At 44.5% G+C, this 17,489-nt stretch overlaps 1 protein-coding gene across 2 annotated transcripts in view; it reads right to left on the reverse strand.

The window, feature by feature from the left end:
- The window catches only part of TRAFD1 (TRAF-type zinc finger domain containing 1), a 66,089-nt gene continuing 48,600 nt past the window's right edge, over positions 1-17,489 (reverse strand). For both annotated transcript variants that reach the window (XM_077292489.1, XM_077292498.1), the window contains exons 7-12: positions 15,136-15,206; positions 8,757-8,927; positions 7,331-7,445; positions 4,182-4,374; positions 1,086-1,107; positions 1-991 (exon numbers count right to left, since the gene is read on the reverse strand). In XM_077292489.1, the coding sequence (XP_077148604.1) occupies positions 944-991; positions 1,086-1,107; positions 4,182-4,374; positions 7,331-7,445; positions 8,757-8,927; positions 15,136-15,206 (620 nt within the window). In that variant the 3' untranslated portion in view covers positions 1-943. The remainder of the gene's footprint in view (positions 992-1,085; positions 1,108-4,181; positions 4,375-7,330; positions 7,446-8,756; positions 8,928-15,135; positions 15,207-17,489) is intronic.

The following is a 17,489-nucleotide window of genomic DNA, read 5'->3' on the forward strand; positions in this document are numbered from 1 at the left end:
TACACATTTAATATTTTATTCACTATTGTATAAAACATTAGAGAAGCAACCCATAAACCAACATAGAAAAATCTGTTTTGAAGTATCAAAACTGAAAGAAGTTGTAAGTTTATATAAAATTCATCGGGTATTATACAGCTAGTATAAAACGACTCGCTAAAATCAGGCACTTGGCAGGACAGTAGGCCATGGAGACATGAGGGGTTCACTGTAAGACACGTCTCATTCCTTGCTAGTTTGGCAGCACAAGTGGTGTAAGGCTCCATTCAGCTCTTGTCTCAGGTGTCTTTGCTTTATATTTATATGAAATTTTATAGTTTGAGCAAATTAGATTAATTAATAGTGATGAGGGAACATGATCAGATCAGATTATCTGAGCATGCTAGGGTGCTATCCAAGTGTCTCAAAAAAATATATTCAAGTGCCCATGGCTGCATATCTCACTGCTATTATGCAACAATTATTGCATGAGTTGGGCTGTCAAACAGCTGCAAGGCATGCAGGCACACCGAAGAAACTTGTTATCACCCGAGCATGCTCAGATAACACCTTATCTGAACCCATTCGCTCATTATACCACTGAGATCTTTGGGACTTCAGAAATAAGGAAAGAGCCATATACACCGCAACAATCCTAGTGATCTATGTGCTAGGATAGAGCTAGAACAGCAAGTCCAATGCTAAGCACACTGTGCTGGTAAATACATGGAGCCTGCACAATTCACCCTGTTATTATGAAAGACACATATAAAAAGGAGATCTATACAAAAAGAAAAGACGACCTTCCTTCCTGTATCATATACATTAAGGAGATAGGGTTCAGACATGACTAGTGGAGGGCATGCGCCCGCACTTTCTACAGCATTTCAGCTTTACAGAATCTACCATTATACAAATGTGATGTAAGATATTATACAAGTGAGGCCCCGAAAACACAGTGATCTTATTCCTCCGTGTCAACTTCATCCGGTCTTGTGTTCATCTTTTTTGGCTACATGAGAAAATGCACAAGTTAATAATACAGGACTCCGGTTGTCATGACAAAAATGAAAGCTGACCTAACAGAACCTCTCTGGGTTTCTTACCTTGCTTCTGGTGCCAGCATCTCTGCAGAAAGAAGAAATACATCTTAATGCACAGCTACGTCCAAAACTCATCAATACCTGAACACAATCAATATTGTATATACAGTCCTGAGAAACTGTAAGTACAAACTCAGCCCAACAACAACACATGACAAATTATTATTATTATTTAGGAATAACTGGGCCAAAATGGCTTGATTATTTTTTCATTAGCAAGTGTGGCCCCCTCTATAAAAGCAGAAGTATTTGGCAGAATGCTGGTCACAAGCAATCAGATGTGTTTATATGTGTTGTCCACCTAAGGGAACAGTATTTGTTTTTACATAAATAAGTATTTTGAAATCAGAGTTTCTAACCTTTGTTTAGTCTGCTCTAAGGTGGAGCAGCAGAAATGGTGACAGATTCTCTTTAACCCCTTTCTATCCCAAGTTCCGCATATATGGAGCAGCCTCAATAGCTGAGCCCGCTCCTTACACAACTGGCATCTGCATGTAATAGCGGAGACGGGCACAAGCTCCAATCTCAGTTGTTTAACCTTTTAAAGATTGTGGTACATCACTGTCAGTTTGAAAAGTCATTCTTTGCTGGCAGGGTCCCTTTACATAACACTAAGTAGGGCCGCTCGGTGCTTCACAGTGAGGCCAATTATTTAAATACACCTCCCCACCTGCTTGTTTCCCCTCAATCTCCACCTCTTCTCCCCCCCGATTGACAGCTATGCTTCATAGAGCCAGAGAAGGGTGGAGATAGATGGATAACAAGCAGGTGGGAAGGTGTCTTTACATGATTGTAAATCATCCACCAGCCATGGAGTGTTTTCAATTACAACTCATCTCACAAAAAAAAAAAAAAAAAACAAATAACAGCCCTCATATGCCTACGGCTATGGAAAAATAAAGTTATTGCGCTTGGTAAAAGGGAAGGAGAATATGAAAGTACAAACTAAAAATTGGCAGTGGAGGAAAGGAGTTAAGCTTCAAGCATGCAGTGACATGAAGGTATTAGGCTAGGTTCACATTGCGTTAGTGCAGTCCGTTCAAGGCATGCGTTAAACGGACTGTGTTATGTGATCGCGCTAGCACAGATGCTCTATCTGCTAGCGGTGACGGACCCGGAAACACTGCAGCCTGCACATCGCTAGAGCATGCCGATTATGGCATGCATTGGCGATGCGCCCGATAATAGGGGTTATGCCGCAGTGTAACGCAGTCCGTCTAACGGACTGCCATAACGCAATGTGAACCCAGCCTTAGGATGCATCAATATGATGTGTTGGTGGACACATTTTTATTTTATTGCAGCAATGGTGAGTCTCCAATAACAGCATGTTAAAGGAAACTTATATCAGTATACACACACTTCTTTTAATCCACCATACACTTCAAGTGATATGGGCTTTTTTATTGACCCCTTCCTGCTCTAAGCCAGAGAAACGAAAAATAGACCTGCCCACAGGGCACCCCGAAGCACAAATATGTTCCTCATCATAGAAACAGACTGTTTGTGATTCAGGGCAGACTGTGGGCAGGTCTTTTGGTTTCTCTGGCTTAGAACAGGAAGATGAGACTCTGCACTGGAGCACGGGCGTATCATTAACTGAAAACTTCTAACATTGACTACACAAGAACCACAAGACTGATTTCTTCACCCCATATATCATTTTAATCAGTTTAACAGCACCAACCTGACAATGTCTGTAGTTTACTTAACAAATTCCTGCTGACAGGGTCGCTTTAAAATCAGTTCTGTCACACAAAATAGTTAACATTTCCCACATGTCTACTGTACATCAGCACAATTTGTGAAACAATTTTTTAGATAGTGTGCCAATACAGTATTTTCGACGTGCTCAATACCATGTTCGAGTTGCTGTGGCTGCATGTCTCGCGGCTGTTCAACAGCAGCAACACACGCAGCCACGGCGACAAACATAGTATTCGAGCACGCCAAAGGTACTTACTAGCACTGAAGCATGCTCGGATAACACCTTATCCTAGCACAATCACTTGTCAGTAGTTTTAACCGAACCAGAGTTTGTCTGACTGCTGGGCATCAATTTCCCTTGTAGGCCCCCCATTTCCCTGTCCAGTCTCTCCCTCCTCACAAGCAAGCGAAAGGTTAACCCCCCCCTCCCGATCGCTGATCCATTTCTGCTTTCCTCATTAGCAGCAGCTGCATCTGCTGGGCCAAGATGGCGCAGGAGCGCACAGGCACCCTGCTCAAATAAGCCTCCAGAGCCGCCAAGGGGGCGTTCATCACTGACCCCTGGTGTGAAGGGGTCTTAGCTCGCCGAGGTAATCTGGCCGGTAAGGCTGGTTTCACACTTGCGGAGGGCAGAGCTGCGGAGGGCAGAGCTGCGGAGAGCAGAGCTGCGGAGGGCTGCTTAGTTCCTCCGTTAAGCCCCGCCCACTGCCACACCTCTTCCATTCAGCTCTGCCTACGTTGGCATGCGTCCTGCGTACCTATCTTTAACATAGAGTACGCAGGCCATGCGGATGTATGCAGATGCCTCCGCATGCGTCGTTTTGACGCTGCGCCGAACTGCGTCAAACGCAACATGTTACATTTTGTTGCGGTCGGCGCAGCGTCAAAACGCGTAGGACTCGTGGCACCTGCAGGTCTGAGGTAATCTGTTGAATACCTCTGGTTTAGTTGTTCCTTCATCTTTATTTTATTTATTTGGCTTGCTTATTAGTGGTTTTAATTAACCCTTTAATGGTGTGATATCTAGTCATAGCAGTATATACAATTTTTGATGTTGGGAGCAACATTGTACATAGATTAGTTATTTGCCTCTTTTCTGTGGTGCCATTTTCTTGGTTTATATGTTTTTAGAATGTTTAATAAAATTGTAACTTTTTAAATTACTCAGGTTCTGGCATGTGCAATTTTCTTTGGGTTCACGGAGATTCACTTTTTGTATTGAAGAACTGAAAAATTAAACTTTGAGGATATTTTAATTTTTGGAGAAGCACCTGAAAGATACCGATGAGGTAAATGGCAGAGGAAGAGAAGTAAATACTGAATAAAACAGCAGCTAAACTACAGAAGATTTTCCGTCTAAAACGTGGGCATAAATAAAATAAATCGCAATACCTGCTTGATGCTCCCCAGTGACCTAGAGACCCATCGTCCCTGATCATTCTGGCATTCTCCTCCATATTCCTTTTTCTCATTTCATCATGGTAAGAGCGGCGGGTGTTATTCTGACGATACAGGCCTTCAATTCTAGGTGCCACAACTGCATTCCCCCTCGTCTGGTTCCTAGAAAACATTGCACCAACACTCCCTGGTGCCGAAACAAAAGAACACAAATTATGTAATGTAATATACAGATACATTCATGAACAGAGGCAAATCAACGTTCAAGATCCAACAGCCACGGAGCAGTCACAGGCCGCTGATCCCTGGTAGAACTAGAGCAGAAATGCGTAGCAAAGCTTTAGTCCTTTCATGAAGCTGCATTTTAGATTTTCAGAGCATAAAATGTATAACTGGACTCACACTGGATCTAAGCAGCGTATTTCTAAGTAGCTTTCCACGACATACAAGACATACAATTAAAATCAGCTCATCAGAGAAAATCATTTCACATAACTCAACCAGTTTCGCTTCACCTGGTGAGAAAGCCTAGCGAGGTGAAACCGGTCAGGTTCTGTACAATTATTGTATGTGATGCGCTATATCCTTTATTTAGTGGAAAGTATCTTTTAACCCCTTCATGACCGGAGGCATTTTCGTTTTTTGCTCCCCTTCTTCCCAGAGTCATAAAGTTTTTATTTTTCCATCAATATGGCCATGTGAGGACTTTTTTGCGGGACAAGTTGTACTTTTGAACGACCCCATTGGTTTTACCATTTAGTGTACTGGAAAACGGGAAAAAAAAATCCAAGTGTGGCGAAATTGCAAAAAAAGTGCTATTCTACAGTCTATTTATTTATTTTTTACCATGTTCACTAAATGCTAAAACTGACCTGCCATTATGAATCTCCAGGATTACGAGTTCATCGATACCAAACATGTCTTTGTTTATTTAAGTAAAAAAATTTAAAAAAAAAGTGTCATTTTCCAAGATCTCCATTTCTTGTTAACTGGGGCTGGGCGAGGGCTTATTTTTTGCATGCCGAGCTGACGATTTAATGATACCATTTTAATCACCCACTATTATATTTTAATGCAATAAAACATCATTCTGGCATTTTGATTTTTTTGCTACGCCGTTTACCGATCGGAATAATCCTTTTTATAGCTTGATAAATTGGGTAATTCTGAACGTGTAAATACCAACTATGTAATGTTTGATTTTTTTATTGTTTTATTTTGAAGGAGGTGATTTTTAACTGATATTTTATTTAATTACAATATTTTTACTATTTTTTTTTTTAATTTTTTACACTTTTTGCATGCTTCAATAGTATCTATGGGAGACTAGAAGATGCAGTTGTTCGATTGCCTTTGCTACACACAGGCGATGATCAGATCACCGACCACCGGGCGGCGCTCATAGCAATCCGGCTGACAACCATAGAGGTCTGCTGGAGACATCTGGTTGTCATGCCAACCCATTGGTGACCCGAGATCACGTGATGGAGGGGTCAACAATGGGCGGGATTTCGAATGCGCTTCCAGTAAGAGCGAGTTAAACGCCGCTGTCAGATTGACAGCAGCATTTAACAGGTTGATGGAATTGCGATCCACCAGTGGCTGCTAGAGGCACATGTCAGCTGTTCAAAACAACTGACACGTGCTGGGAAAGATCTGGGCTCAAAGGCAGAGCCCACATCAAAGGGAGGGATTCAGACGTGGGCGTATTATATTTCTTTCTCCTCTCTAATGTCTCCCAACAATCTATAGCTATTCAAGTTAAAATTTCATCAACGTTCAGAGAAGACACTCTTAGCACATGAGCATGCTCCGATAACACCTTATCCGAGCCTCTTCGCTCATCTCTAGTAATTAGCGGTAGGGACATGTTGCTTTTCTGAATATGTCAGCAATGTCTACTGACTGGAGGAAAGAAGGGAAATAAAGACTCCAGACAATAGATTAAAGAGGATGAAGCCAAAATACACAAATATTGACAGGTTAGGCTAACAATATTATGTGAATAAGGGTCCCTGACAGATTACGTGGGAGAGCTAAAAATTCAGCATGTCAGATTTGGAATGCCGATCACTCATTCTCGAATAGATAATTTGCCACCAGATATATTAGATATGCTAGAGGGTCTGTGAAAGAACACAGGAGCGCACGGAAAACATACAAAGTAAGAATGCTACTCTCATAGAAGTAGAAACCTCATGTTTTCAGCAACTATAAAAGAAAAAAAAAAAAACTATCATATTCTATGATCTTCCCAACAAAGCAAGTTACTTCCCCCCAGGGCTGGACTCATAGCTACACTGATCAGTACTGTTAGACACAGCATGGAGGACATTACTGTAGGCGAGTGCTAAATAAGGAATGCTGCTCAGGTGTCCGTGCCGTATATTGGAATCACAGCAGATAGTCACCTCCCACCAAGTCAGAGTTAAATGCAAATTAAGAGCTAGAGACTTCAGAGGGGAAAACTGATCTTTCAGGGCCTCATACACTACACAAATATGGGTTGTATTTTTTCAGGCAATGATCCTGCCAGTGCTTATGATCAGCAAAGAAATAAAAAAATAAAATAAAAAAAAACAACAACAGAAGGCCAATCAATCTTTAGAATGATAAAGAACATTTGTAGGGATTTGTTTGTTGGATTTGTTAGACAAAATGAACAATTGTTTGTTTCACTCGACCAGACGACCATTGTTTGTTATGGTTGAAACAGACTGATGTGTATGGGGTCTACAATTATCACCTAACAAAGTGAGATAACAGCACGGTGGCTCAGTGGTTAGCACTGCAGCCTAGAAGCTGGAGTCCTGGGTTAAAATCCCACCAAGGACAACATCTTCAAGGAGTTTGTATGTTCTCCCCGTGTTTGGGTGGGTTTCCTCCGGGCACTCCGGTTTCCTCCCACATTCCAAAGACATACGGACAGGGAATGTAGATTGTGAGCCCCATCGGGGACAGTGATGATAATGTGTGCAAACTGTAAAGCGCTGCGGAATATGTTAGCGCTATATAAAAATAAAGATTATTGTTAGAACAGTGCAGGTGAGACTAACTTATAACAAAAAAAGAACAGAGCAGCCCCCTGTGAGCAATTCTAGGTGGATTTATTATCTTGTATTCAAAAATACCAAGGAACAAACCTGGTACGGCTACAGGGGCTCGGTAACTTCTGAACACATCTTCAGCAGGGACATCTTGGGAGACATCAGCAAATGGAGTGGTCTTTTCAGAATTTTGACCCATGTCACACTGATCCTAAGAGAGAAGGTCACAATTAGAAGAGATTTACGTATTACATTAACATAACACTTCTACATAGTAACAGATTACACCAGAATATGCTAAATTATAAAACATTTTTATAAAGAACTGTTAGGGTATATATATAAAAAAAAAAAAAATAAAAAAAAATAAAAATGATATAAAATTGGGGTCAGCTGGAAAGACAATAACGCAATAAGGTCTTGCTCTGATAAAAAGATATCAAATGAATAGATCAATAGCTGCCTGGCAAAGTTGTGTGACCACAACAGCATAATACACAGGGATTTTGGAATGATCGATATTTGAGAAGAATGGGTAAATTCTGCACTGCCTGAATGGAGGACACCGTTGATGCATTCATGCCACCAACGCGTTTCACACTTCTTCAGGACAAACCACAATCCTAAAGAAGAAGTGTGAAACTCCAAAACGCGCTGAAAAATAAACCGCATTTTATTTCATCAGTGTCTGACTCCATCCATCAATGGTCTCCTTCATTCAGGTAGTGAAGGGATTTACTTACCTCTTCTCCAATAACAATCAAAAAAAAAAAAAAAAACACTATGAAAAAAAAAATGTTGCTTAAAAGTAAAAAACAATTGTGGAATTGCATTTTTTTTTTTTTTTTTTTATTTTATTTTATTATTTTTTTTTTTTACACATTTAATGGTAAAAATGAATGGTTTAATTCAGAGCTACAGCTCGTCCTGAGGAAAAAAAAAAGCCACAAGCCATCATACAGCCATGTGAATGGAAAATAAAAAAAGTTGTGGGTCTTCGAGGGGGAGGGAGAAAATTAAAAAAAAAAAATGAAAATTGCATGTGAAGCGAAGAGGTTAAAAGAATCTTTCAGCAAATACCTTTACATGGCCAGTCCGTTCCTCCATTACTGAGAAATCACCAATTGTATTGATATGCTTGCTTTTCGGCTTGACTGACAACCTTTATGCTGTATGACATCAGGTAAAGGAGCAACCAGTCAAGCAGGAGAATGCATTACTGGGCAGAGAATAGCGCTACAGTGACAAAAGCTTCAGATCTACCATAGCACTTCAGTCTCATTTTTATATCAATTCAAATGCTGATTTCTCAGTAATGGAGGAACAGACTGGCCATGTAAAGGTATGGCTGCACTTGTCTTTGAAAGAGCTACATGCACAAATACCTTGGGGGTGAAATAGTGCTGGTAGATTCCCATTATGCTATACAGTACATACTAGCCATGATTACTAGCTTGGAAGTGGGAAATCATCTGTAATCACATCACTTACACAGTAGACAGCGATTTTACAATTAAGGTACCTGATGATGAAACAGGATATCGCCTTCCATCAGAACCCCGCAGAATTCGCACGGAATCATGACAGGATTGGGAGCAGGAGGGGAGGATGACCTGAGATTTTCAAAGAAATCCAGCACTGGACTGGGTGAACGTCTTCTGACAGAGGAAGGAGCACCTGGACCACAAGCAGACTTTGAAAATAAAAATAAAAAAAATAAATATAGGGATTTTTGTGTACTCACCGTAAAATCCTTTTCTCCGAGCCATTCATTGGGGGACATAGACCGTGGGTGTATGCTGCCGCCACTAGGAGGCTGACACCAAGTGATACAAAGAAAGTTAGCTCCTCCCCTGCAGTATACACCCTCCTGCTGGCTCTCAGCTAACCAGTTCGGTGCAAAAGCAGTAGGAGATCAATAGCATATGAGCGTATAACATGTCACATTATATATGAGAGTATAGCATGTCAAATTATAAAACAAGCACAAGCTAATAACAGGGTGGGAGCTGTGTCCCAATGAATGGCTCGGAGAAAAGGATTTTACAGTGAGTACACAAAAATCCCTATTTCTCCTTCGCCTCATTGGGGGACACAGACCATGGGACGTCCCAAAGCAGTCCCTGGGTGGGAACAACATCAGATCAGGCCCTGTGTAACCGCTACTTACAAGTGCGCCACCGCGGCCTGCAGAGTCCGCCTGGCCAGACTTGCATCTGTGGAAGTCTGGGAATTATAGTGCTTCAAGAATGCATGCGGACTGGACGAACCCGCAAGCCTGGAGGCATGCTTTGCCGACGCCTGGTGCCTAGAACCCAAGAAACCTCGATAGACAGGGAGATGGATGTTAGCCTAACACGGAAGGACTCCTGGAAGGTGTAACGAATCCATCAGGCTAACATGGCCGATGAAACGGCTAAACCCTTCCTGTAACATTCAGGAAGCCTTCCTCTTACCGTCAGGTAGCTTAAATAAAGCGTCCAACCTTTAGAAGGACGCCGTCCTCGAGACGTACCTACTCAGAGCTCTCACTTCGTCAAGAATATGGGGAACCCATTCCGTTTTGTGGACTGGTGCCAAAGGAGATGAGGGAAGAACGATGCCCTTATAACAGTGGGAATACAATACCATCTTGGTAACAAGGGACGGGGATGGCCCGAGGATAACCTTGCCTTGAAGGTAATAAGGGAAAAAAGTCTTAAAGAACAGAGCGGCTAGCTCCGAAGAGTCGTCAGGATGACGAGATCGCAGAGAAAAAAGGGCGACCTTCCCTGACAGTAAAGTCTGTCCGGATGAAAAGGAGTCTACTGCAAGACTCCCAGGACCATTAAGATCCCAAAGATCTAACGGTATGCGATAGGGAAGAACCACATGTGAAGACTCCCTGAGAGGAAGTCCCTATTTGCAGTTTTGTTGCAGTAAGACGGAAAAATACTAGTTCCGCAAACAAAAAAACCTGATGTGGTCAGTGCGGATCTCCCAGGATAACTGGGGCCCTTCCTGCTTCCAAAAGGCTCTCGGAAGTAGTGGAAGAGGGGTTATGGAAACTGGTACCATGGAAGAACCAGAGCATGCACTGCAATGACTTTTGGATCTCGAGGCCGAACCATGAACTAGAGTACTTTGGCGTTCAGTCTGGATTCCATCCAACCTACATCTGGAGTGCTCCAGAGAAGGCAGATCTGATGGAAGACTTCCGGGTGAAGTTCCCACTCACTTGAGGCGGGACCCTGATGGCGTCTGCCGTCCAGAGTTCTACTCCTGGGATGTGTAGTGCCAAGATCACCTGAATGATAGATCTCGGCCCATCAGAGAATGTGAGGTACCTCGACCATGACGCCTGACCGTGGGTACCTGCTAGATGATAGATGGCACAGACGTGGCATTGTCTGATTGAATTTGAATGGGGTGACCCGCCAGAAGGCAGTGGACCTGCTGTAGAATTAGCTGTACTGTTCAGATCCCCAGAACAATGATCAAGAGAAGAGGACTGGCATCAGTAGTCACTAATAACCATTGAACCGGGAGAAAAGGATCTCCCCTGGATGAGGAAGGAGCTCAGAGACTACCCTCTGAAAGCCTGTTTGACCTGCAGAAAACGAGAGGAGCGAAGGAAAACGCTTCCATTGTCATCACCAATTTTCCTCAGAACCCTCCTAGCAGTTTGAATGGAATGAAGGGATGAGTGAGCAAGTGCGCGAGCTCCCTGTTGAAGGGCCACGGCCTTGTCGCAAGGGAAAATTACCAACCTTCTGGAAGTGTCCAGGATCATCCTCAAAAAGGATATCTGCTGGGCTGGAAATGAGGAAAAACTTGTCTAAGATTAGCTGCCAACCCAGGTGAGACAGGGTATCGCAAGAGATAGACGACTCAGTGCAGTCCTGGAAGAGCGGCTAAAAAGTCGACCAGATAGTGCAAGATGACCATACCTCTAGGGTGAAAGAGGAACATGACAGCCGCCATAACCCCTGTGAACAGTCTGGGTGCGGTAGCAAGGTCGAAGGACAAGGTCGTGATTTGAAAATGCTGTTCACGAATGGAAAAGCGAAGCAATTTTTGAAGAGGGAAAAAATAGGAATGTGAAGGTAAGCATCTCGAATGTTGATGGATGCCAGAAACTCCACCTTTTTCAGTTGAAGTAGTGGCTGAGCGGAGGAACTCCATCCGAAGAAGGGGGACCTTGTCAAGCTTGGTAGAAGTCTGAGGTCCAGGATCGGTCTTCCTTTTCTGTCCCCTTTTTGGAAACAAGATCCATTAGATCTAGACCGTCCTGGTCAACTCATCCACTGCTGGTTGGGTCTATAGGACACATGCGATCCTTTGTTCCTGCGTGTAGAACGTTCCCAACTTCTCACCGAATAACCGATCACCCTGGTAAGGGAGTGGTGTCAGAGGCTTTTTGAACGCAGAGTACGCTTCCATTCTCTGAGCTATAAAGTCCTTCTGAGTGTAATGGCATTTGCTGCTGACAAAGCCGCGCAAGTAGCCACATCCAAGAGGCGTGAAGAAGCTAGTCTCCCACTCAAGAAATGTGATTGACCAGCTGTACTGTCTTCGGGAAAAGGTTACTGTTGTGAATCAAGGAAGTTAAGATCTCTGACCAGGAGACCATTGCTGTAGCAACCCATGCGGTGGCTAAGGAAGGGTAGCGCGCTGAACCCGAGGCCACAAGACGAAGCGAACCAGATTTGCTATCTGACAGTCCATTGTATTTTTAATTGATGACCCATCTGGCAGGGATACTGGAAGGTATACCACAGGAGATTCTACCCGGTTAATCTGCCAAGTGGCAGAATGCGCGGCTGCTTCCGGACGGTCAGGAAAAGCAGTCTCTTGCAATCGCCGCTCTCTTTTGACTGTGCGGAGTTAAAATGATGAACCCTCAATCCATCATCCTCTTAACAGGGAAGTGGAGAGGGATCGCCTGCCTTCTTGCATCATCTGATAAATAGTGGTGATGCAGAGGGGGATGTTCACCAAAAAGGTGATATCGTGTGCTCGTCTATTGATGGTGTGGGGATATCGGTGCCCTTTAAAAAGGACCCATTGCTCCTAAGAATCAGACCAGGCATGGCATCCCACGTCCTAGGGGGGTATACGTGGAGGAGACAACCCACGTGTTTGCATATTGCCTGAGAAAGGATACCGCGCTTGCAGAGGCTTCTGTCCAGTGAATCGCTTATCTGGACGCTCCCTGTCTGGGTGAATGGCGAATGCTCTGCTGGGAGTTTAGTCTCCTTATGAGGGACACTGCGTGATCTAGAGTAGAACCGAAGTCCTCGTCAATCTACAGAGATTGGTTGATATAAATAAATAAATAAATAGGTGAATCCATCCTTTTCTGAAGTTCTGGGGAGTCCAGAACCAAGGCAATATCTGCTCCATATTCAGAGTTTTGTTCTCAGCAAATTATTGGTGAGGGATCAGGAAATGAAACTTTCGTTTTCTAGACGCCTGTACATTTCCAGAATACTTGCAGCCCCTGCTAGCCGACGGCTCGCATGAAGGAGAAGGACCATCTATATCAGTCCTGCGAGCACTCTGAGCCAGAGGGTTCACGGAGGAATTCAATCTCTTGGTCAGAGAAGCCATGGATTGCGGCAGTGATGAAGCCCACTCAGGGAACTAGGTACTCTGGGATAAGCTTGGGTTGGCGGTGGAGGACTCCTGAGCTCATTTAGGGTGACCGGTTTCGGACTGGTCATGTGCCTTTTAAGACCAGGGGATACTGGTCATGTGCCTTTAAGACTAGGGAATACTGGTCGTGTGCCTTTAAGCACAGGGGGAAGATGCAGGGGAGAGCAGTATTTTCTTACCCGGTTACATGTGCCCCTTCAATGCAAAACCATCGCCCCTGTGACTTCCATGAATAGGCCCAAGCCGGGGCCTAAATTCCTGCAGCCGGCGGGAGCAATTCCAGGGGTAGAATAGAGGGACGTTGGTGGTAGGTCAAGAGAAGAGAGCGCTCCCGTGCTAGGTGAGAAGCGCCAGAAAAGGTGGGCAGAGCCGCCTTAGCACGCCATAGTGCGGGCGCGGCCTCCGGGATGCGGCCTACACATCTGCCAAAGTCAGGGACTAAAGTATTACCTCAGGGAGGTGGGCCACAGGGAAGCCATGGCTGAGGCTGTCTGTCAGCATGTGAATATCCCACTGCAGAGGCCCATCGCTGACTGGATCCACTCACCATTGGTGCACGTCCCGGCATGGAACCGCTGCAGATGACTGGGTTTCAGTGCCGAGGAAAGTGCACGCACGCTTCTGTTCTGCTGCAGGTCAGGTAATGCAGAGTGGACAGTGCAGGGATAGAGGGATAAACCTCAATCCATCATCCCTTTCTTAGGGAGGTGGAGAGGAACTGTCCACCTCCTTGAGCCATCCGCTTTAACAGTGGTGGGACAGTGGGGGCTGCTCAGACGCCAAAGAGAGGGGCCTCTGTACATCCACGGAGTTCATCCCCCAGGTGGACAGGGCCAGTTGTCCGGCTATAGGCCTGCTGGCTGGGGAAGAGGGTACGTGGAGGCGACACTTCATGTGCTCGTCCGTTCAGGGTGTGGGCAGATCGGTGCCCTTGAAGGGACCCGTCGCCCCCAAGAATCAGCCCAGGCGTGGCACGTCGCAGAGGATACGGAGAGGCGACACTCTCCGTGCTCGCCTGTTGATGGTTCGGGGAGATCGGAGCCTTGAAAGGATCAGTCGCCCCTTCATTGTAGAAAGCAAAATCAAAAGTGTAAAAGGTAAAAATGAAATAAAGAGCTTTGGGTCTGAATAGCAGACCCGTCCGTGTGCCTCCTACGGACACTAAGCAAGAACTGGTTAGCTGAGAGCCAGCAGGAGGGTGTATACTGCAGGGGAGGAGCTAACATTCTTTGTATCACTTAGTGTCAGCCTCCTAGTGGCAGCAGCATACACCACGGTCTGTGTCCCCCAATGAGGCGAAGGAGAAAAATATGTAAAAGAAAAGAGTTGTGCAGGGGCCAATAAAAATAAAAGGGTGCAAAAATGCTGATAAATGGGTGTTTTGAACACTGTTTATAGTGAAGGCTTTGGCTGCTGAAAAAAAGCGATGCACTGGGTGACGTAGCCTAAGAGTATGTGCGTACATTGCAGGTTTGTCACAACCTGAAAGATTTCAATATCAAAGTGAATGAGATTTTTTAAACCAATAAACAAAAGTGAAAGATTCCTTGAGTCGTTTTTTATTTTTTTCCTTGCAGATTTAGGGTATGTGCACACATTCAATTTTTTTCGCTTTTTTTTTTTTTTTTTTTTTTTAAGATAAAAACGCTATAAAAACTCATTAAAAACGCATGCATTATGCATCCTATAATTTAGAATGTATTCTGCAATTTTTGTGCACATGATACGTTTTTTTTTGCGGAAAAAAATGCATTGCGGTAAAAAAGCAGCATGTTCATTAATTTTGCGTTTTTTTCAAGTTTTTCCCGCTATTCTATGCATTGGGAAAAAACGCATCAAAAACGCGGTAAAAACGCATGCGGATTTCTGGCAGAAATGTCCGGTTTTTGTCAGGAAAATTTCTGCCAGAAATCCTGACGTGTACACATAGCCTTAACTCTGCAGCATGTCAATTCTGTCAGCGTTTTTTTTTTGCGGCAATTACACCCATACGAATGAGCAGGTAAAAATCTGCAACAAAAACACAAGTATAAAGAACAGCAAAAATGCACATATTCCTTTAGAATTTTCTGTTAGAAATCCTGTACATGTGCACATACCCCAACAGTGAAATTGCGCATTAGGAAACTACAGAAATGGATGTTCGCCATGCCCACAAGGGTCACATTCACTTTCTATTTTAACTTCCATCTACAAAAGCTGAAGTTCATTTTAGAAGACCAACCATAATAAATGAAAACTGAAAGAAGTCCCAGCACTTGTACCTGGTGTAAAATCAGATCATCTTCAGGAAAGAGCTTCTCACAAAACTCGCAGGGCAGCTGGGTGGCATCGGCTGCAGAGACAAACACGAGAGTAAAGAACATTAAGCCGCAACTGTACGTAGCAAGGCCCTGTTCACACCACGCTTTGGGGTCTGTGTAGTATTCACATCAGGAAATATTGGCATCTATCACAGACTATAATGGCTCCCCTCAAATAGGACCTTTCACCAGTTTTTTCATGTTGAACTGGACACAATGTAATAGACTGCAAAGCAAAATAAAACGTTATGTTTTTGTTTGTTTTGCTGCTCAGTTGCAGAGATTCTAGCAATCAAAGTATATGGCACCTAATGAGTTAAAAAAAAAAAAAGAGTCAAACTGAGTGTTATGTGAGCTTTCCCTGGGGGCATGCACTCCTCTCCTTGTATGATGCCAACATAAGCAGGCAGCAACACCCAAAGGAAGAACATGCACATAACAGTGCAGAGAAGATTTCTCAGCACATGAGATGCAATGACAGACAGCCTGATCTCCTGGTCTAACCTCCTGCATGGGACCGTGTAGAGGGAGCCAAGCTGAGCTAGTCTACGTCACATTAGAAACTCTCCCAGCACTGTCACCTCTGCTGTACTGCCCGTCTGCAGACGTATCAGAATCTCAGTTATGTATAAGAGATTACGGACATCTCAGGACAGGCAATGGGAGGAAGGGGGGGGGAGCAATAAAGCAGAGCCGACCATGCTAGGAGAGGAGGAAAGCTGAAGAAAGGGTCTGTAATGTGACACAACTGAGCTCAGCTGACACGTACTGACTAAGGCTAGTTTCACATTTGCGTTTAAAAACGCAGCGTTTAAAACGCAAAACGCAGGTGGTGAAAAAAACGCATGTAAACGCGTGCAAACGCTGCGTTTTTTAGACGCATGCGTTTTCTCATGCGGTAAAAAAACGCAGCGTTTTGACGCGTTTTTTCCTGCGTTTGCGTTTTTGAAACGCATGCTGAGAAGTGTGTGACAGCTGCCAATCATCAAAATCATCTAAAAAACCCACTATAAATAGAAATAGCTAGGGTTGGGGTTAGGATTAGGGTTGAGCGAAACAGATCGGCCAATTTCAAAAGTCGCCGACTTTTGGCAAAGTCGGGTTTCGTGAAACCCGACCTCACTGTGGGATCGGGTCGGCGATCTTCGCTCCAAAGTCGGGAGATATATATATATATATATATATATATATAGATGGATGGATAGAAAATAAATAAAATATATATATATATATATATATATATATATATATATATATATATATATATATATATATATATATATATATATATATATATATATATATATACCGTATTTTCCGGCGTATAAGACGACTGGGCGTATAAGACGACCCCCCAACTTTACCAGTTAAAATATAAAATCTTCTTAAAAGTCGGGGGTCTTCTTATACACCCTATGTCGTCTTATAGGGCCGGTGAATATGTGCCTTTTGGGGGGGGGGGGGGGGGGGGGGGAGTGATCCTGATGCCGAGGGGGCGTCTCACAGGAAAGTGAGTATCCCCCATTACCTTATCGTAGCGGTGCAGCGTGGGGGTCTCAGTGCTGGGAGTGGCGGCCGCGGCTGCTGTGCTCTGGTGCGGCGGCTGCTGTGCTCTGGTGCGGCGGCTCCTCTTCTGTGTGGGGCCTCTGTGCTGTGCGGTGGCGGTGGCGGCGGCATATCTTTATCCAGTTGGGGCTCCTCCGGCATCTCCTTAGCCCTGGAGGCCCCGCCGCAACTCCATCGGTGCAATGCAGCGGCCATTTTCCCGGAGGCAGCTCAATAGGTGCGATGCGGTGGCCTCCGGGAAAATGGCCGCTGCTCAGATTCAGATCTCGTCCCGAAATCTCGGGACACGAGATCTGAATCTGAGCAGCGGCCATTTTCCCGGAGGCCACCACATTGCACCGATGGAGTTGCGGCGGGGCCTCCAGGGCTAAGGAGATGCCGGAGGAGCCCCAACTGGATAAAGATACGCCGCTGCCGCCGCCACCTCACAGCACAGAGGCCCCACACAGAAGAGGAGCCGCCGCACCAGAACACAGCAGCCGCCGCCGCTCCCAGCACTGACACCCCCACGCTGCACCGCTAGGATAAGGTAATGGGGATTACTCACTTTCCTGTGAGACGCCCCCTCGTCATCAGGATCACTCCCCCTCCCCACCCACCATATACATCGGCGTACAAGTCGATTCCCGGCGTATAAGACGACCCCCGACTTTTAAGAAGATTTTCGGGGGTTAAAAAGTCGTCTTATACGCCGGAAAATACGGTATATATATATATATATATATATATATATATATATATATATATAT

The sequence above is a fragment of the Ranitomeya variabilis genome, chromosome 1 (genome assembly GCF_051348905.1).
Source record: "Ranitomeya variabilis isolate aRanVar5 chromosome 1, aRanVar5.hap1, whole genome shotgun sequence".
NCBI classification, from domain to species: domain Eukaryota; kingdom Metazoa; phylum Chordata; class Amphibia; order Anura; family Dendrobatidae; genus Ranitomeya; species Ranitomeya variabilis.